The sequence below is a fragment of the Lutra lutra genome, chromosome 5, assembly GCF_902655055.1.
Source record: "Lutra lutra chromosome 5, mLutLut1.2, whole genome shotgun sequence".
In the NCBI taxonomy this organism is placed as follows: domain Eukaryota; kingdom Metazoa; phylum Chordata; class Mammalia; order Carnivora; family Mustelidae; genus Lutra; species Lutra lutra.
The window spans coordinates 151,959,118-151,980,486 of record NC_062282.1 but is presented as its reverse complement, the minus strand read 5'-3'; the positions used below and the strand labels follow the sequence as shown (position 1 = coordinate 151,980,486).

The 21,369-nt window shown below is 38.1% G+C and overlaps 1 protein-coding gene and 1 pseudogene across 2 annotated transcripts in view; one reads left to right on the top strand and one right to left on the bottom strand.

Moving 5' to 3' along the window:
* The window catches only part of CNOT6 (CCR4-NOT transcription complex subunit 6), a 70,997-nt gene that overhangs the window by 18,619 nt on the left and 31,009 nt on the right, over positions 1-21,369 (bottom strand). For both annotated transcript variants that reach the window (XM_047729842.1, XM_047729843.1), the window contains exons 3-4: positions 6,223-6,409; positions 4,210-4,295 (exon numbers count right to left, since the gene is read on the bottom strand). In XM_047729842.1, coding sequence (XP_047585798.1) covers positions 4,210-4,295; positions 6,223-6,409 — 273 coding nt within the window. The remainder of the gene's footprint in view (positions 1-4,209; positions 4,296-6,222; positions 6,410-21,369) is intronic.
* Positions 17,290-17,996, top strand: LOC125100194 (factor in the germline alpha-like; annotated as a pseudogene).

Below are 21,369 nucleotides of genomic sequence, written 5' to 3'. Positions count from 1 at the left end.
AATTTGATCCCAGGTTTCACACAATTCCGATCAAAATCCCAGCAATATTTCTTGTAACTATACACAAGATTATTCTACTTTTTTTTTTTTAAAGATTTTATTTATTTATTTGACAGAGAGAGATCACAAGTAGACAAAGAGGCAGGCGGAGAGGGAAAGAGGGAAGCAGGCTCCCTGCTGAGCAAAGAGCCCGATGCGGGACTCGATCCCAGGACCCTGAGATCATGACCTGAGCCGAAGGCAGCGGCTTAACCCACTGAGCCACCCAGGCGCCCCCACAAGATTATTCTAAATGTATATGTTAAAGCAAAGAATCTAAAACAGATTAAAATGTTTTGAAAAAGACAACTATAATAGAGGAATCTGTCTATTCTATTTCAAGACTGAACTATCCTATTTCAACTTTCAAGTAACTACTGGCAAAGGGACAGACACATACATCAATGGAAAAGAGAAAATCCAGAAATAGATCCACACAGATGTGTCCAACTAATCTTGGGAAAAGGTGTAAATGCAATTCAACCAAGGATAGACTTTTCAACTAATGGTGCTAGACCAATTGGACAGTCAGACTAAAGCATGAACTTTCAACTAATCCTCATTTCTTTTAGCTCAATTTTAACTCCAAATAGATCACAGACTTAAATGTAAACATAAAACCATGAAACTTTTTTCTAAAAAGACTTATTTATTTGGGGGGGGGGCAGGCAGAGGGAGAGGTAGAGAGAATCTCAATCACACTCCCCAATGAGCCCAGAGTCTGATGTGGGGCTCCATCTCACAACCTTGAGATCATGACCTGAGCTGAAATCAAGAGTTGGACGTTCAACCGACTGCACCACCCAGGCATCCCAAACCATGAAACCTTTAGTACAAAACACAGGAGAAAATCTCTGGGCTCTAGAGCTAATCAAAGCATTCTCAGACTTGACACCAAAAAGCAGTATCCATAAAAAGAAAAAATGATGAACAACTTCATCAAAACTAAAACTTCTGCTACATACAAGACCCTGTGTGATATTGTGACTTATAATAAGAAATACATATCTGGTCTTTATTTCCTAAAGCTCCTAAAACCATTAACATTTCCTAAGAGAAGAAGTTGTACAGTGTCTCTTGTCATGTTAAGAAAGTAACTTTCAGACCTCATCTAAGGACTGGAAACTGGGTCGACAGAGGAACCAACCATATGACTGAGAGCTGGAACATTCACTCCAGAGGGGAAGGGGGCTGCAAGCTGGCTCAGTCATCAAGGCCAATGATTTAATCATGCCTATGTTATGAAGGATCTGTAAAAACTCAAAAGCGTGGGGTTCAAAGAGGCTCCAGGTTGGTGCACACATGGAGATTCGGGGAGAATGGCGTACCTGGAGAGAATGGAAGCTCTGTGCCCTCTCCCCATACCTTGCCTTATGCATCTCTTCCTCTGGCTGTTCTGAGTTCTATCCTTTTATAATAAACTGGGAATCTTGTGAGTAAACAGATTACTCCTGATTACTCCTGATTAATCAGATTACTCCTGATTACTGTGAGCCACTTGAACAAATTAATCGAATGCAAGAGGGGTTTTGTGGGAACTTTGGTCAGAAGCACAGGCAAGGAGCCATCATGTAAGACTGAACCCTTTTAGCTATGGAATCTGATGCTATCCTTGGGTAGGTAGTGTCAGAATTTAGCTGAATTATAGGACCTCTAGCTGGTGTCCTAGAATGGCTTGCGGTGTGGGGGAAAGCCCCCCAGCACCGGAACTGGGTGTGTTAAGTGGATAAGAAGACTCCATACTGGGAAAACAATATTTGCAAATCACATATTTGACAAAGGCCTAATATCTAGAATATATTACAGACTCCCAAAACCAAGAGTCCAATTGGATAGAACATGACGAAAACAGAAAACTATGCCACAGATGATGACATACAGATGACCCATAAGCACATGCAAAGATGTGCGATACCTTTTGCTAACAGGGAAATGCAAAAAACCCCATGAGGATATCAATACACATCTATCAGAAAGGCTAAAGAAACAACAGTGACAACACCAAGCTGGTGAGAATTCCGAGTAACTGGATCACTCACTTATCACTGGTGAAAATGTTAGTACAGACACCCTGGAAAACAGTTTGGCCAATTGCTAAAAAACTAAACAGGACACTAACGTATGACTGAGCCAGTTGCATTCCTAGGCACTTCTTCTAACGAAATGAACACTTATGTTCACATAATAACCTCTACACAGCTCATGCTTCATCCATAATAGCCAAACACTGGAAACCAGCCAGATGTTCTTCAACAGGTAACCAGTTAAACAAACCATGACATGTCCATACCACAGAACACTGCTCATTAATATAAAGGAGCAAAACACGCAAAAACCTGTGTGAATCACCAAAGAATTCACCTGAGTGGGAAAAAACCAATCTCAGAAGGTTACATATAGCATGATTCTACTTATACAATATTCTTGAAATAACAAAACTACAGAAATGGAAAACATATCAATGGTTTTCTGAAGTTAACAACTGAGCTGGGGCAAGCTCAAAAAAATAAAGAGGATTTGTCCAAAAAAAGGTACAATCAGTGAAACTATCCTTCTGAGAAAGAAGCATGAAACCTAGATGTCAAACATGAGAGGATTTTTCTGAAATGGAAGATCAAGGGAGCCTCAAAAACTAAGGTGCCTCAAAGACTGTCCTACCCCTCCTCAATACTTCAAAGGCTTTCATACACATTAACTCAATGTGAAAATCTATGACTGATGACCCTCATTTCAAATAAAGTTTGTGAATCCTTAGAGAAATGAATAGAGTCAAAGGTTTGTAAAATAAATAATGCAAGATTATAAAACCTGAAACTACTAAGAGGACATAAAAATAGTAGCTGCCTCTGGGATGAGAAAGGGACCTGAAGAAGAGGGTTTTCACACTCTGTAATGTCCTGTTTCTTTTGCATTAGAAAACGGACACAAAAGTGACACACTATTGTTAATTCTTATTGTCAGGATACAGATACATGTTGCTATGCTTTACATTTTTGTTTTTCAAAGTTAAAATAAGAAAATGTCAAAAGTACGCTCACCATAGGGTGACAGAACAGATCTACAGACGTCTATTTTAAGAAGCCTCAGCCAAGTCCAGCCCACACAGAAAAACACTTTCTAAAGAACCATTTATAAAGCTGATACTTGTTGAATATGGTTTTACATACATCTGTAGAGGTATTATTTATGTTTTTCCATTTCATTTTTGTAAAATTAGTTACCTTTATGATATGAAATGGATTTATAGTAATAAAAACCTAATTTTACTACCTACATATTCTTTTTTTTTTAATGTCTTTTTTTTAAAGAGTTTATTTATTTGACAGACAAGAGATCACAAGTAGGCAGAGAGGCAGGCAGAGAGTGAGAGGGAAGCAGGCTCCCCGATGAGCAGGGAGCCCAATGCAGGGCTCAATCCCAGGACCCTGAGATCATGACCTGAGCTGAAGGCAGAGGCTTAACCCGCTGAGCCACCCAGGTGCCCCACTACCTACATATACTTAAGAAATAAAGTGTACAATTCTTAAAGACTTCATTATGTGTCTGTTTTTTAAGAATTTATTATAGGGTAAGATCGATACAAGATTGGCAAAGAATCACTTAATGTGATTAAAAAAATAGGTAATGACATTTTATTAAATGACTTTTAATCTTGCTGATTTAAAAAACATATTTCCCAATAGTTCTCAATGGATCAATTATGCCCTCAAATTCTAATGGAGTAATGAAGTCCTCATAAAACTAGTCTTTAAAAAATGATCAAAAACTGATTGTTACTAGCAGGTCCAAATGGCTCAAAAATTTTTTACTCATTGATTTCTGCACTTTGTGAGTCTCCATTTTTTGAGGTTTGAATACAGCGGGGGGAAAAAGCTGTTTACAGTATGATGAAATAAAGTATGACTCCAGGAATGCATCATCAGAACACAGATTTGATCAAAACAAAGGATAGAAAGCAAAGCTGGGCTAGGAGTGAAACAGAATAAATACAAAGATTAACAGTCTGCAGGTGGACAAGAAAGAAAACCACTGGGGTATATCTAAGGAACAGATGAATTTTGGGGAGGAGTGAGCCTGCAAACCCCCGGCAAAAGAATGCCCTATTATGGCTTCTCTAGACTCAAAGACATACGTACAAACCCCAAGAAACACAAATACAGGAAGTCATACCTTTCAGGCCTAAAGTCTGCAACTGAAACAGTTTTCCCAGCTCAAAAGGTAGAACTCGTAACAGGTTGTTATTTAAATGGAGTTCCCTGTGGACATAAAAATTCCATGTCAGAAGATATATTACCTTTTAACTCATAGCTAAAATCAGCAATATGGTTTCTAAGAATATAATCTTATAAGAATGAAAAAAACTGTATTGCATATTCCAATGTCTAGTGCAGAGCTTCACAAACAACAGATGGTAAAGAACAAAAAACAAAATAATCCCAAACTGCCACAGACCAATACATTTTTAAAACACAATGAAAAAATGAATTATTAGAAAAATGAGATGAGAAAAAAAAATCAGACCAACAAGACACAAGGCCTAATTTTTAAAGAGCATTAAATTCAACAGATATAAAACTACTCTGACATGTTGTATATGTCACTGTAGGCCGACGACATCATCTGCAACTGCACAGTCCACATGCCACCCCGGGAGCAGCACTGACCCAGCACACATGGAGTCTACTAAGAAAGTGAAAATGATAAACAAACTAACACATGAATTGTTAAAGGAGAACTAAAATGATCATGTAGCACCAACTGAAAATAGTTTATGACAGCTACAAAACTAAGACTATTGTTAATACTTCTCCAAATAAAATTCCAATTTAGAAATAATGGCAGCTATATTAACTGCCAATGGTTATTTTAATGACTTTTTTTTGGTACAGATAACTATAACTATCAAAGGAATCTTCAGTAGGAAAAAAAAGACCCAACAGTGAGACACAATTTTCTCCAATAACTTTTATTTGTCAATTTTTTAAATGTGAGTAAGTACTACTTCTATAACTCCTAGTTCTTGGAATTTAAATGAACCTTGGTTATTACTTAGTGAACCAGAGGTCAATGAATGGTGAGGCCATAAACCGAACCAGAACAACTAGTTCTAAATAATTTGTTCCTATTTATTTCCACATATATCACATGGGAAAGGAGGTCTTTTAAGGAGATTAAAAATGGTCATAGTATATACTCAGTAATTAAGCCCAAAACAATGTCAAAAAGCTGGACTAGGAGCAATAAAGAAACTCTCACAAGGTCTTATTCCTTTTTATTACACAGCAAATGGTAGAAGATAGCAAAAAAGCCAGTGGAATCAGAGAAAAGGGAAGTAATATGAAATGGGGCAAGATTTTCCATTAGGATTAACATAATAACTAGAAATTAGCTTTACATTCAATTTGGGTAGGTTCCATCTACCCTACAGAGATAATAAAATAAATAGCAATTACCATTTATTAAATAAAATATGTGTCAGGCAGGAGGCTAATAGTTTCTTACTCATTATTTCAGATATATCTAATCTCAGCCCTGGCTAGGCAACTATTATACAGAAACTGTATACAGGACAAAACTGCTCAGCAAGGTTAAGGAGCTTGCCCCAAATCACACAACCTGTAAATGGCAAAGTCAGGATTCTAAATTGAACTGTGTGACTCCACAGCCTATCTACCACCTATACTCCACACTATAGTCCCCCAAATCCAATGACTAATTCTAGCTTCTTTCAAGTCCAGGCTTTATTATTATCACACATACAAGCTCAGGAATGGCCAAAAAGGTTTCGCTCATTTGCAGTGGTTTCCAGGACGCCATGTTAGCCATGGTACAGGGCCCCAGAATGTTAAGAGGGAAAAGCACCACAACCATCTGTCACAGGTGAGTGCGTATATGGGATAATATAACTGCCTTCTATTTGCTGACCCCTACTTTGTCCAAATATCTTAAGAATAAAATATATCACACAAAATATAGCAATAAAACAAACTTGAGGCAAGGAATCTACTGGATTTATTTGTTGGCTGACATTCAATTTTCCCAGAAAACTTTACAAAGGGGATATAGTTATGTTTGCTTTTTGTTCAAATACCATTTAATTGGTAGTGCTGTTTCCTGGCAAAATAAATGCTCTATTTTGTTCTTAGAGGGTATAAAGTCACATAGCAAGTCGAATCTGCACACCTGAGTGATACCATGTTTCCGAGTTCTGCCGGTAAACTCCGGATTTTATTAGAGGACAGGTCCAGATACACCAGATTGTGAAGCTTGGCAATGTCTGAAGGAATGCGGGACAGGGAATTGTCACTCAGATGCAAAGCTGTCAAGTGAGTTAGTGACCACAACGATGAGCTTAAGCTTCTTACTTTTCCTGTAAGAGAAGAAACAAATGGGAAAGGATTATATAGCATTCTCTACATTATGGTCCCTGGATTAAGTAACATTTAATGTTCCAGTGAGTATTATTACACAAAAATTGTGAAGAAGGGTTTAACAGGAGAAAGCTTACCTATTCTAGGACAATGCACTGCTACAATTAGGTTATAAACTCTCCTTAGCAAACTTAAAAAAACCTCAACGTTTAGATTGCATCACCATTTTTAAGGGCACAACAGTTAAGACTTTATCCTTTAAAGTTGCCTTACCTATGACATGAAAGAAACAGTACGAATAATTTATATTGATAATAAATCCAGTATTTTACCATGATTAATTTAAAATTATGCCCAAAAAATCAAACCCAAGATTCAGAAACTGTTCCTATCTATACTCTAGAAAACAAGAATTCTGCCTGAAAACAAAAGGTAAACATATTCTCAGCTTAGCAAAGTTTTAAGACCAGTGTACCCAAATGGTAATTGCATCAAGAATCATGTGACTAAAAAAAAGCTGTACTGAAAATTACAAGTAAAAATACTTGCCCAGACACATTACAGATATGAAGTCATATATATCAAACAGTAGCAGACACAAGATTCAGTAACTAAGAAAAGAATAATTAATTTCAATGCAACATGAAATCAGTACTTTGGTACATACTGATAAGATGACAACCATTTCTACAATCCATCTAAAAACTAAGAACTTTCCCACTATCTCTTTAATACCCAGGACCTAGTCTGAGACAGAATGAAACAAACAGCCATAACGAAAATACACTAGTCTTTACGAACTGATTTTCTATTGGCTGAAAAAGCAATCTTGAGAGTTCTAATCAAGATGGAGTAACAGGAACCAAATTTACTATCCTACCTGGACAACTGTCATACCAGACAATTGATTCACAATTTGTTGTGAATCAACAAATTTCAGACATCAGACCTCAACCAGTGCAGAAGAGTGACCCCTGAAGGACCACAAAGAAGGCAAGCCCTACAATTGTCTCACCTTGTGAACAGCAGCACAGGGAGGGGATCCCAGGGGCAGCACAGTGATCTCGCCTAAGTTCTGGAGACAGGGAAGCCAAGATGACTAGAATTTACAGAGGCAGAGTACCAGACAGGAGAGAGATGAACAGACAAAGAAGTCTGGAGATGGGAAAAAGGTCCCCCCACAAGTTTTAAGCTGAGTATTGATCAGTATAAAAATGTGAGAAATTGCCTGGGCCAGAGGAACACCCAAAAGGAGAAGAAACAACAATCCCCAGGAATACACAAAACTAAGGCTAGCTGGTGTTCCCAAATACCAAAGGGAAAGATCTCATAATTCAAAAGGTGCCAGACTTAGAAAATCAGCCCCGGACTAAAGACCATTCTGGTCTCACCTAAGAAAGTTAAAGACCAAGCCTCAAAAGAATTAAACTGTTTCTAACCATATCCCAAAACAAAGCTCAATACATGTTATAGGAATACAAAAATATGCCATCACCCAACAAGGCAAAATCTTTAATGTACTGCAAGAAAACAAATCCTATGAACCTAGTAACTGAACAAAAACATCTTTCAAAAATGAAGGCAAGTTACAAGATGAAAAGAGCTATGGAGATGGATGGTAGTGACGGTAGCACACCATTAAAAATGTATTTGATAAAAACCTTCCCACAAACAAGATTCGAGAACCAGAGAGGTTCACTGGTGAATGCAACCAAACATTTAAGGAAGAACTAATAACAATTCTACAGACTGATCCAGAAAACTGAAAACAAAAAGATACTTTCCAATTTACTCTATGAGGCCAACATCACCGATACCAAAACGAAATAAAACTAGTGCAAAAAAACAAACAAAAAAACTACAAATCAAATCCATGAACATAAACGCAAATTTTAACAAAATTTTAACAAATCAAATCCAACAATATATTAATAGGATAATGACCAAGTAAGATTTGTGCCAAGAAATCCAAGGTTTATTAAACATTTGAGGAAAAAATGATTCAAAAACTTTTCTTAGAAAAGAAAATCTATGTAGATATAGAGAAGCATCTGACAAAATCAACATTTGAAATCAGCATTTAAATGAAATCACAAATTAAATTTTTTAAAAAGCTCTCTCAATAAGCTAAGAATAGAAAATTCTTCAATCTTGACAAAGGGCATCAATAAAGTTAGTGGCAAGGGAATGAATGCTTTCCTCCTAAGAACAGAAACAAATCAAGGTATGTCCACTATCACCACTCCCATTCAAAATTATGCTGGAAGTTTTAGCCAATGGAATAAGACAAAAAAAATCTAAAAGTGGAAAGACAGAAGTCAAGTTATGTCTATCTGCAAATGGCACAATCATCTGTGTAAAAGCCTAAGAATCTACAAAAATACTATTAAATAAGTGAGTTTAGCAAGGCTGTAGAATAAAATATCAATATACAAAATATCTACTGTATTTTTATATATAGCAACACACAACCAGAAACTGGTATTTAAAATAACATTTACAACAGAACCAAAATTATGAAAAAGAGGCAAATCTAACCCCTCCAAAATGTGCAGGACCTGTGTACTCAACACTACAAAACACCCTGAAAGAAATCAAAGAAGTCCTAAATAAGTAGAGAGGTATACAAGCTTCACAGATCAGAAGATTCAATATCATTAAGATATTGTATCTCTCCAAACTGGTTTACAGAGAGTCACATGGTCACAATCACAATGCCACCATGTCTGAAACTGGCAAGTTGATTCTAAAATTCACATGGAAATTCAGAGGCCTTACAAAATTCAAAACAACTGTGAAAAAGAACAAAGCTGGAAGACTAACACTACCTGATTTTAGGACTTATATGTAAGAACTCTCAAAACTCAGTAAGAAAACAACCCAATTTTCTTCTTTTTAAGGTTTTATTTATTAGAGAGAGAACGTTAGAGTGAGAGAGAGCGCACAAGAAAAGGCAGAGGGAGAGGGAGAAGCAGACTCCCTGCTAAGCAGGGAGCCGGACTCCAGGACCTCTGGATTAGGACCTGAGCTAAAGGCAGATGCTTAACCAACTGGGCCACCTAGGCGCCCACAACTCAATTTTCAAAACAGCTAAAACATTTGAACAGACACTTTACCAAAGATGACATACAGATGGCAAATAATCACATGAAAAAAAATGTTCAACATCAGCATCATTAGGGAAATGCAAATTAAAACCACAATTAGATTTAAAAATAATAATAAAAAATAAAACCACAATGAGGTATTACTACACACCCAGAAGAATGGCTAAAATTAAAAAGACTTGCCTTGCCAAGTGTTGGTGAGGCTATGGATCAAAGATATCCAGTATAAATGTAAAATGAGAAAACCTCTTTGCAAAAACAGTTTGAGTTTTTTAAAAAGTTAAACCTTAACTTCCTTATGATCAGTTTCATTCTTTGGTATTTATCTCAGAGAAGAGTTTCATACACTACAAAGAATTGTATATAAATGTAGCTGTATTTGTAATAGCTAAATACCAGAAATCATCCAAATATGTTCAACAAGTAAATGGATAAACAAACGCTGACATATCCAAATAATGGAATAGTAATAAAAAGAATGAACTATTAAAAACCCAACTGCATGAATGAATATCAAAGTAAGTAGAGAAGTTAGACCAAAAAGGGGTGGGGGAGACATACTGTATCACTTCCTTTATATAAAAATTCTACAAAATGTAAACCAATCCTATGGTTTAAAAAAGCAGAACAATCCCCAATCCCAGGGATTGGGGAAGGGGCTGGAGAAATGAAGGAGGTAGGGAAAGGGAATTAACAAATCTGGGGAATGACGGGTATGTTCCTGAGTGTTGTGATGGTTTCAAAGATGTACACACAGATCCAAATATAGCATCACATCATTCACTTTGCATACATACTAATCATTACATGTCAACTATACCTCAATACAGCTTTGTAATAAAATCTTATCTTGATCTGAGAAAGTGTCTTTCCTTACTGTGCAATAATGAGAAAATATAGCATAGCCTATCTGTAAAACAAATTTACTTTTCAGTTCATAAAACTAAAGCACACAGCTAATAATCAGTATAAATACTTAAAACATCACAAACGATTGAGTGCGTGTTTTGCATGTGTTTCATCCTCAAGACACCACTTTGAGAAACTCATTTTTATACATTTTTATACTTGAACTTAATAGGAAGGATACAAAATTCTCAATCAAGAAGGTAACCAGAAAGGAAACCAAGAAGTCTATAAAGAAGGAAAGGTGGCGGGGGGGATCAAGTATAAGAGTCATGTATAAAGACATCAATCACACAGGGTTGAAGGGAGACAGAAGACTCAGATCTCGACCATATACAGAAAAGTAAAACTGAAATAAATTTCTAAATGCCGAAAAAACAGAAAAGTAATGGAAGGCTGTATTTCTAAACATAATTCAAACCCTAGAATCCAAAAATGAAAACACTGTCAGGTTTGAATTCATTTAAATTCAAAACCTCTACAATGTGGAGATGCCAACATGTATGGCAGTCAAAGAGAGAACACTCATTCATTCAGTCAACTTTCAGGGACTGGTATGGGGACAGAATGGTAAATCCAAAGTTCCCATGCGCAGGCAATGAAAAATAAAACAAAAATAGGAAAATGAACAACAGATAAGAACAAGTAAATTATTCAAGAATAAACAAAGGGTCAAAGGGTCAGTTATTTTTAAAAAATGATTTTAGTAATAAAACATATGCAAATTTAAACAACAAAATATTCATTTCTATCAGGCAAACAATAAAATAAAATTAGTATCCAGTATCCACAAGGCCAAGAGGGTTAATAGATACACTCATTCATTATGGGAAAACTACCATTGTATTTTGAAACCAATCCTGTAACAGCTACTAAAAGTTTAAATGTGAATATCCCTTGCCCCATCACAATTCCTCAATTAGACCAATCTCTACTGATGGAACTAGGTAATACAAAAAATTAAGGTCTCTAATTTTTGAGAGAGGTCAATGAACAAAAGACAGTCACCTCCTGAAATTCCGAGTTTATCTATTTACTTCTCCAAAGAACTGTACATTTTCAAATGCACCCAAAAACTTATATTCAATTTTAAGCAGCTTTGAGTTGAGAAATGCTGGGATTATCCTGACTTTAAATTAAGGTGTGTTTTCAGAAGTAGTTCCATCCTAAAGTATCCAGAATCCTTTACTGTTAAATACCAGGAGATGGGGGAATTTAAATAAGTGTTCCCTGAAATCAGAAGGGCAGTTAGCAAACACTAAATGGACCAGGTATAATTAACATACTTATGAAGAAACCAAAATTATTACCTCTACATATGCAGATTAAGAAAAAAAAACAAGAAAAAAATCTTGAAATTCTAAAAATGACATTTTAGAAGAAACAGCAATTACAGCTGATTTCCATTATTCCCAGACTCTGTATTTGTGAATTCTACTCCCTCCAAGTTTACTTGTAAACCCAAAAGCTCTGTCACTGATTCACAAACATGCAGAGTAGCAAAAACAACAGTCACCCAGAACAGTTCTCAGATGGGGTCCAACAAGGCAACACTCTGGCCTGTCACTCTACCTTTCACGATATGAACACGTGCCTTTTATGCTGTCTATTTAGTGCCACAGTTTTTGCATACTTGTGCTTTCTGTGGCTGATTTGGGGGTCTTAAATGGCCCCCAAGCATGATGCTGAAATACTAAGTGCAAGGCAGTGATGTGCCCAGTGTTCTGGGTAAGCTTCATTCAGGCATCAGTCACAGTGTCCACGTGTTCAAGGTTAATGAGTTGATGGCAGACATTAAATAAGCTATCTTTACACCTAACACAAGGGATGCCTGAGTAGCTCAGTCAGTTAAACGTCTGCCTTTGGCTCAGGTCATGATCCCAGGGTCCTGGGATGGAGTCCTACACGGGGCTCCTTGCTCAGCAGGGAGCCTGTTTCCACCTCCACCTGTTGTTCCCTCTGCTTGTGCTCATTCGTTCTGACAAATAAATAAAATCTTAAAAAAAAAAAAAACACTTAACACAAGCATATGTATTGATCAGCTGATGAAAATGTTGTGGCTAGAGGTTCATAGTAATTTAACCATGTATCGGCTCACGACTCCTGATGCAGTTAAAGACCAGGATTTCAGGCTCATTGCAGCTAGGTAAACTGCAACTTCAGAAAAGGAAGCAGTCTGTGTTGTGAGAATGGCAAACTGGATTACAAGGGAGAAAAGGGCCCTGATTAAGTTACATGAATTACAGGAAGGGCACCAAGGAGAACAGTTGGAAGATCCTCCGGGATAATGCTTCATTTAAACACAGTAGAGTTGATGGGGAAGGAGATGTACTCACACCAAAGCATGTGAGTTAACAAATGGCAGGGGTTTTTTTTGTTTTAAAGATTTTATTTATTTATTTATCTGACAGAGATAAAAATCACAAGTAGGCAGAGAGGCAGGCAGAGCGAGAGGGGGAAGCAGGCTCCCTGCTGAGCAGAGCGCCTGATGTGAGGCCTGATCCCAGGATCCTGATATCCTGACCCTAGCCAAAGGCAGCAGCTTAACACACTGAGCCACCCAGGCACCCGAACAAATATGGAAGTTTTGATCCACGAAGGAAAACACAACTGCAAAGGTATACTCATTAAACTTTGGTGGGAATTCCAGTCTTAAATGCAGTGAAAGAATGCTTGCTCAAATTAGAGAGACCTAGCTTAAGTAAAATAAGATTAGCCGGAAGGTAGAAAGCCTAGAACCTGAGAATGGAAAGACTGAGGCAAGTATTAGGAAAAGAAAGTGAGAGAAAGATGAGCCTATCAGGTTCGATATATAATGACTGCTTCAGTGTGATGTCGATGACCGCAGGAACTAACGCTAACTCCTGTCAGGGGACCTCCCTCGGCAGTCTGTGCTCTACCACCAAGTAGCTCTACCCATTTAGTAACTGTTTGACCTGAGGAAAATGAAGTGTTTGTTGCAAAGCTCAGTGACTAACCAGTTATGCCTCTTACACTTTTCTAAAATACTTGATTTTTGTAAAGATTTTATTTTTAAGTAATCTCCACACCCAACATGGGGCTTGAACTCACAACCCCAAGATCTACAGTCACGTGTTCCACCAACTGAGCCAGCCAGGTGCCCAGTTAATAAAATTATCTTTTATTTTTTTTAACTTTTTAAAAAAGATTTTATTTATTTGACAGAAAGACAGCAGGAGAGTGAGTTCAACTCAAAGTGAGTTGAACTATAAATGATTCTTTAATGTGATTTTAAAAAAGTGAAAAAATGATGGAACTATAAGACCTTCAAACTTTTTTTTTTTTTTTTGCTATAAAAGATTTTCTAATACCGATCTGAGGTTAAGAGAGATTTTTAAAACATTACAGGTTAGAATCCTCACAGTTTTAACTGCATATTTCACTTTTAAACTTGATTCCCTACAATGAAAGAGAAATAGATCATTTTACACTTGCCCCATCCACTCATTACGTACATCTTCATTATCATAAGTTCAGATCATCTCCAAGGAAGATAAGCAAATGGCCAATAAACACATGCAAGGATGCTCTGATTCATGAGCCATCAGGGAAAGGCTAATGAAAGCCACAATGAAATACTTCTTTTACCCCCACTAAGATGGCTAAATCAAAAAGACAGATGTAACAATTGTTCCCAAGGAGTACAGAAATTAGAACCCTCCTACAAGGCTGGTTTAGAATGTAGAATGATATAGAAACTTTGGAGAACAGTCTGGCAGTTACTCAAAACGTTAAGCATTTCCCATATGATACAGTAATTCCACTCCTAAGTATCTACCTGAGAGAAATGAAAATGCCCACATAAAAACTTACACACAACTGTTCAGAGTAACATTATTCTTTAGAGCCTATAAGCAGAAACAATCTGTGCTACTTTATAACAAATACGTATTTAGGGGGCACTTTGGTGGCTCAGTCAGTTAAGCATCCGACTCTCTGTTTCAGCTCAGGTCATGATCTCAAGGTCCTCAGACTGAGTTCCATGTTGGGCTCCCTGCTCAACACGGAGTCCTCTTGTCCCTCTAACCCCCAACCACCACCACTTGCCCACACACTCTGTCTCTCCCATAAATAAATAAAACCAAGAAAGAAAAGAAGAAAAAAGAAAAGAGAAAGAAAATACACACACACACACACACACACACTTGGTCTTCACCTCTGTTTCCAACATGGAGCTCCTGAAACCCTCGGAATTTCCTAAGTGATCAAGCAGTAAAGTGCCTTTTGTTATCATAGGTGCCCTTTCAAGGACACCAGAGTTTAAGGTTAAGTGAGGTGACTTTTTTAAAGCCCCCTGGAATGGAGGCTGGTTGCCAGGGAAGCCAATCAGGATAAGAAGGTTGAAAGTTTCAGTACCCACCAAGCTCCTTCTCTCCCTCCCCCACCAACAACTGGGGAGGAGAGAGGGGTAGGAGATTAGATCAACCACCAGATTTAATAACCCATGCCTAGGGAAGCCTCTGAAGGAATCCCTCAACTATGGAGTTCTGCGCTTCCAAGATGAAGAATACAGGGAGGTATGGGAAGGGCGAGGGGTCTAGAAAGATCATAGAAGTTTCTTGTCTGTTCCCTAAAGCCCGCCCTATGCATCTCTTCCATTTGGCTGTTCCTGCGTTTTTATAATAAACCAGCAATCTAGTAAGTAAACTCTTTTCCTGGTTCTGTGAGCTGATACAGCCAATGAAACCCAAGGAGAGGGTCCTGAGAACCTCTGGGTTTAAAGCTCCTCAGTCAGAAGCACAAGGTAACAACATAGACTTGTGACTACTGTCTGAAGTCGGTGGAACAGTCCCCTGGGACTGAGCCTGTAACCTGTAGTACCTGACACTAACTGTCAGAATTGAGACAGTATCAGAGAATTGCTTGATGTATGGAAAACCCACTCATCTTGGGTCAAAGTGGAATAGAATTATAACAGAGTACTGAGAGTAGAGGAGACACACAGGAGTGTGTCTTTCCACAGATAAAGAAATGGGATGATATCCGCACATGGAATATTATTCAGTCACTAAAAGGAATGGGGTACTGACACATACTACAACATGGATGAATCCTGAGAACATTATGCTAATGAAAGGAGGCAGGCACAAAGACCACATGCTGTATGATTCCATGTACATAAAATCGTAAGAGCCAAATCTATAAATGTAGAAAATAAATTACTGGTTACCTAGGGCCAGGGGATTGGAGGGAAACGGGAAGTGACTGCTAATGAGTAAGTACAGGGTTTCTTCTGGGGCACTAAAAATGTTTCAAAGTGACTACGGTAATGGTGGCACAACTCCATAAGTACACTAAAACCCTGTGAACCATACACTTGGAGTGAACTGTAGGATATGTGGATTATATCTCAGTAAAATTGTTACATAAAAAAAATTTATAGCATAACAAAGAACAAACAAAATTACATGCAGACAATAATTTATATATATATATAATAGATTAAAAAATAAGAGAAGACCCTATTTACAAGAACCAGAAGGTAAAATACCTAGGAATAAATCTAATAAGTGTATTAGGCTTAAGGATACAAAAAGGAACAAACAGAAAGACTCCTACAATTCACCCTAATTTATAAAATAACAGGATCATGATAAAAATACCATAACTAGATAAGTTGATCCTGATTTTCATTATTTAAGAAAAAAAAAGCCAAGTGTCACATGTCAAAATTATAAAGGCATATACCCTTCTGACCTACAAATGTATTAGGGGAGATGTAAAGCCATCTGTAGCACTGTTTGTCACAGACTGACCATCACCATTGTACTACTTAAATTACAGTGAAAGAAATAGTATGGTTACAGGAGAACTCTCTCTATCCTTATTTAGAAATCTCTCCACAATACAATATCACATGAGAAAAAAAGCACAGTGCAGAAATCTATATTGTCTTTTGAATTAAAAATTAGGTGTGGAATAAGAATCTTGTATTTGTATATGAACAGAAGGACTCCAGAGGAATGCAGAAGAAACTCCTGACCCAGGGTGTGAATGCATATGTGTGTGCATGCTGGGAGGTATAATGGGGGGGTTGTGTGAAAGGGAGACCTCCACTGTATGCTTTTTTAGGTTCTCCCCATCCCCATTTCCTGAGATGTCCTTAACTCCACTTTCCCCTGGCTAATATCATTAACTCAGTAGTCAGCTATTCTAGGATGCTTTCCCTGATCCTTAGCCAGGCTGGCTAAGACCGTCTTAAAGAAAAGACAGTAGGTCAGGCTTTTTGTCCTATATTTATTATGGTTTTACAATTATCCTCTCATGGGAGTCTTCTCCTACAGCCTGCAAGACTCCTAAAATCTTATTTCCTATCACCTACCACATCAGAAGTTTCAGAATAAATGAGTAACATGTAAGTGATTTCCAGTAAGTTAGTGATGGCCTCAAAATTCCTATTCCAGACGTCCTCCCTTCTCTTGAGTTTCCTTCCTCTCCTATTTACCTGTTCCCACTCTAAACTTCCACAAAGCAGACACCAGGGTCACCCAAACAGCAGACAGCTGTACAAACTGATAACATATTTAAAGTTGCTTGACTCTGGAGTGTTACTTACCAAAAGTAACACTTACAAAAAGAGCTAAATGTAATACTCTCTTAAAAAAAAAAAAAAATTGAAAGAACAGGATCCAGAATTTGAGAGACATGGTCTACCACTCTCTCATGGAAAAACATGAATAAAGCTTACTCAAACTAAACTCAAACTCAACTAAAGCCTTCAGAAGGTCAGAAAATGTCACAAAGTAGAAAAGGTGAATATGTGGCCCTATAGCTAAGGCACCTGCTTCCATTATCACTTAGACTACCAAGGAGGCCAGCCACCCTCCGCCAGGGACACAGCACCTATGCCTGCTCTTCTGGACACCCCGCAGGCCGAGGTGGCTGGAGGACAGGCTGCTCCAGCTGGTCACCATCTGCCAGCTCCAGCAGCTCCCCTCGGGTGGCTACTCTTCTACGGAGGATGGACCTCTAATTGGTGCTGGAATAGTGGTACACGCGTAAGCAGACAAAAAAATCTCAACCCTGGTTTTGATAAATTGAAGACACTTGTGCCATTTCTTCCCTATAGCAGGAAACCCAGCAAAGTTGATATCCTTCAAGGTGCAAGTGAATACACACAAGTTCTCAGGGATGTTTTCAGAGGAGACACAAAATCCACATCACCACAACTATACAGCAACAAGCCTGCTGAACTACATATATCCTTGGCTAGAAATCTATCGAGAAACGTCACCCAACATGCCAGCTGTATTGTAGGCTCAAGAGTGAGGAGAAAAGGCCCAGGGCAGATGGTGGCAGTGGTGAATCAGTATACACTTGTCACCAGAGCATGATGTCTACGACGGAGTTATCTCCCCAACTGGGAGTCTGGATAGATTCCTAAAAGTATAAGTCCTAAGTCACAGGCTCCCCCCAACTATGAAAAGTGAAAAGGCCAGCCCAGGGCTACCTTCTAGAGACAAATATATGCAGTCTCGAAAAGTAAAAAAAAAAAAAAAAAAGACTACCAAAGAGTCCAGACCCAGGCCCCTTTTCCCTTGAAGGCTTCTGAGCATGAGGGCCTGGAATGAGTAGCTGTTGTGGGCTTCAGATGTAACTCAAAAGCAGGCAATTACAATGCTGCCACCACACAATGGAATAAGAGAAACATGACAATTGTTTGCAGATGCTTTAGGCAGAATTTAAAAATTCGTATGCATCTGAATTTCAGCTTCCTGTAATAGTAATTTGTTGTTGACGAATCATCCTCCTCAGAGAAAGAGAACTAGATGAAAATAGGGTACAAAACACAAAAATGAATTTGAAAGCACTGGAGAACTACAAAGATAGTCAAGAAATGAGAGACAAAGAACTTAGAAGAGAATCAAAGAGAAGTAGTAGGCAGGACAGATCCCACGTTACCTGTGAAAAAATATGAAGCAAAAGCAAGCAGCAAAGGCAACTAGATGAGGTGAAAGCAGTCCCTCTTCCACTACTGGGGAAACAACACAGGAACTCAGGAAACGCCAAGGAGAAGGACCCTGCTAAATCGCCAAGATTCCAATTAGGACCTAATAACGGAGCAAGTGTGACCTGCAGTAAGCCAGCCCACCGAACACCAACAACACTCAAATGAGATGAATTCCTGATTAGATTATGGGGAGCTGACCACACACCCCCCTTTTTTTTAAGAAAAAAAATTTTTTAAGGTTTTATTTATTTGACAGAGAGAGATATCACAAGTAGGCGGAGAGGCAGGGAGAGAAAAAGAGGAGGAAGCAGGCTCCCTGCTGAGCAGAGAGCCCGATATGGGGCTCGATCCCAGGAATCAGGACCTAAGCCAAAGGCAGGGGCTTTAACCCACTGAGCCACCCAGGCGCCCCTGGGGAGCTTATCCTTACTGTGACTGCCTGCCAAGGACAAAAGCACATCCACCCCAAAGAAGAAAAAATACCATCCAGACAGACCATCAAATTATTCATCCACTTCCTATAATTTCCAGCATTCAAGGAAACTTACCAAAGATTGAAAACCGAAACAAAAAGAGAAACAACAAAACAGAACTCCCAGGAGATTCAGATATTGGAGTTATCAAGCACAATCTTTAAAAAGCTGTGATGGACTTACACTTTAAAAAAAAAGTGACACAGACTGGATTTACCCTCCCACATAAAACAACTAAAAACCAAACAAATATATGAAAAACAGAGTTTCAGACATTACACACCAGGCAGCACGGGACAATAATCATTGACAGATGGGAAACAATGTGAGCCTTTGAGGCTGTTCTGCCTGGACACTTTCCTCAGAGTAGTGCAGGGGGATGGAACCCGGTGGAGTCTGGCAGTCTTTGCGAATTGAGATGAAGCTGGCAGTCCAGAGATGCCAAGGTGGCTAGAGTTCACAGGGCTTAGTGCCGAAGAAGAGAGAGAGGGACACACATAAAACACCCTAAAGATCTAAGGACCCTCCTGATTCTTGAGCTGAGGAGTGATATGCAAATGCATGTGAAGAAAACCCGAGGCCAGAGACGGGGGAGTGAGGACAAACTGAAAAGGCCAAAGGGAGCAATCCTTAGGATCATACATTCCACCAGATGAAAAATTTCATAACTTGGAAAATTTAGAGAGGTGTTACTTAAAAGCAAACCTTGAGAGCATCAAACTTAACTGCTCCCCAGAACAAAGCTTAGGAGTATTTACAGGAGTATAAAAACATCCAGCACCCCAAAAAGTAAAATTCACAATGCAATGTGTCTAATAAAAAATTACCAGGCATGCAAAAAGAGAGAAAAAGAAAAATGGGTAGGGAGAGTGAAAAGAATCAAAGCAACCCAGAAATGAAAAAGATAAAGCAATTTAAAGTTATTGTAACTGTATTACATACCCTCAAAAAGGTAGAGGCAAAATGTTAAGGCGGGGGGGGGGGGGGGGACAGAACAAATTAAACAGAGGATTAGTGTGCTGTGGGACAACTTCAAGATACAAGTAACTCCATTCCAAAAAAGGTAGGTACAGGATGGGAGAACATAAAAAATTATTTGAAGAGTGACCTAAACTTTTTCAAATTTCATGAAAACTATAAACCTACAGATTCAAGAGTTTCAATAAAACATAAGCACAAGAAGGAAAAAAAAAAAAGAAAGAAAAGACACCAAGGTACATCATAATCACATTGCTTAAAACTAGTAATAAAGAGAAAGTCTTAAAGCAGCTACAGAAAAAGGACATACATAAAAGAAACTACAATAAGAACACCAGAAAATTTCTCATCAAAAACAATGCAAGCAACAAGATGGTAGAGCAGGATCTTTTAAAGTACTAAAAGATGAAAACTATCAACCTAGAACTCTCCACCCAGAAAAAATATCTCACAAAAAAATAAGGCAAAGTAAAAGACTTTTCAAACATGAAACCCGAATTTAACAAATCACCAACAGACCTCCATTATAGGAAATATTAAGGAAAAGTCCTTCAATTGGAAGAAAAAGGATAACAGAAACTTGCCCATAGATAAAGGAAGGAAGAACACTGAAAACAGTGAGTATGTGGGTCAATAAAAACAACTTTTCCTAATACTTCACCCTTTAAAGGAGAAATAATAATACAGTGTGAGATTTATAACATGTATGAGGAAACTATATGACAGCAATGGCACAAAGAAAAAAAAACAGAAGTAAATTGTTGTTAAGACTCTTACACCAAATACAAACTAATATAATAGTCTTGATACAGTTTACTTTATAAACCCTAAAGGAACAATTATTAAACAAAGAATTATAGTTTATTAGTCAACAAAGGAGATAAAACCCACTTTTACCAAAAATACCTAGTTAATCCAAAAGGGGAAAAAAGGAGAGATAAGGACAGATAAGGAAAGAGAAAATAAATCACATGACAACATATTGAAATCCAACTACCAGAACTAAAAAGACAGAAACCAACTAGTATCCACTGGAAGCACCCACCTGAGAACCTCACTGCAACCAGGAGGAGTTTAGTGCAACTCAATTGTGAGTGCAGTGTCCACAGTAAGTCTGAATGCAGTCTGGACCCCAGGAACGCTACAAACTAACCAGCCAAAGCCCCTGAGATAAAAAATCTCCAAAACAGAATTAAAATTTAGTGAGAAAGGCTTAAGAGAAATGAAGGGGGAAAAAAGGTCTGGGTAAAAATGAGAGAAGGGAACAGAATGAGAAAGTTTCACTTCAAAAACCAGAAGATGGAGCTCTGAAGTTAGAAAAACAATCCTGAATCACACCTTCAGGAACTTCAGATAAACAAAGTTTAAATAAAAATGAACATGAAAAGCTGTATGCTCAAATCCCGTAAGTTATTAAGTATTTTTCAAAGGTTATCAAAATAGGGGCACCTGGGTGACTCAGTTAAGTGTCTGACTCTTGGTTTCGGCTCAGGTCATGATCTCAGGGCCATGAGATCCAACCC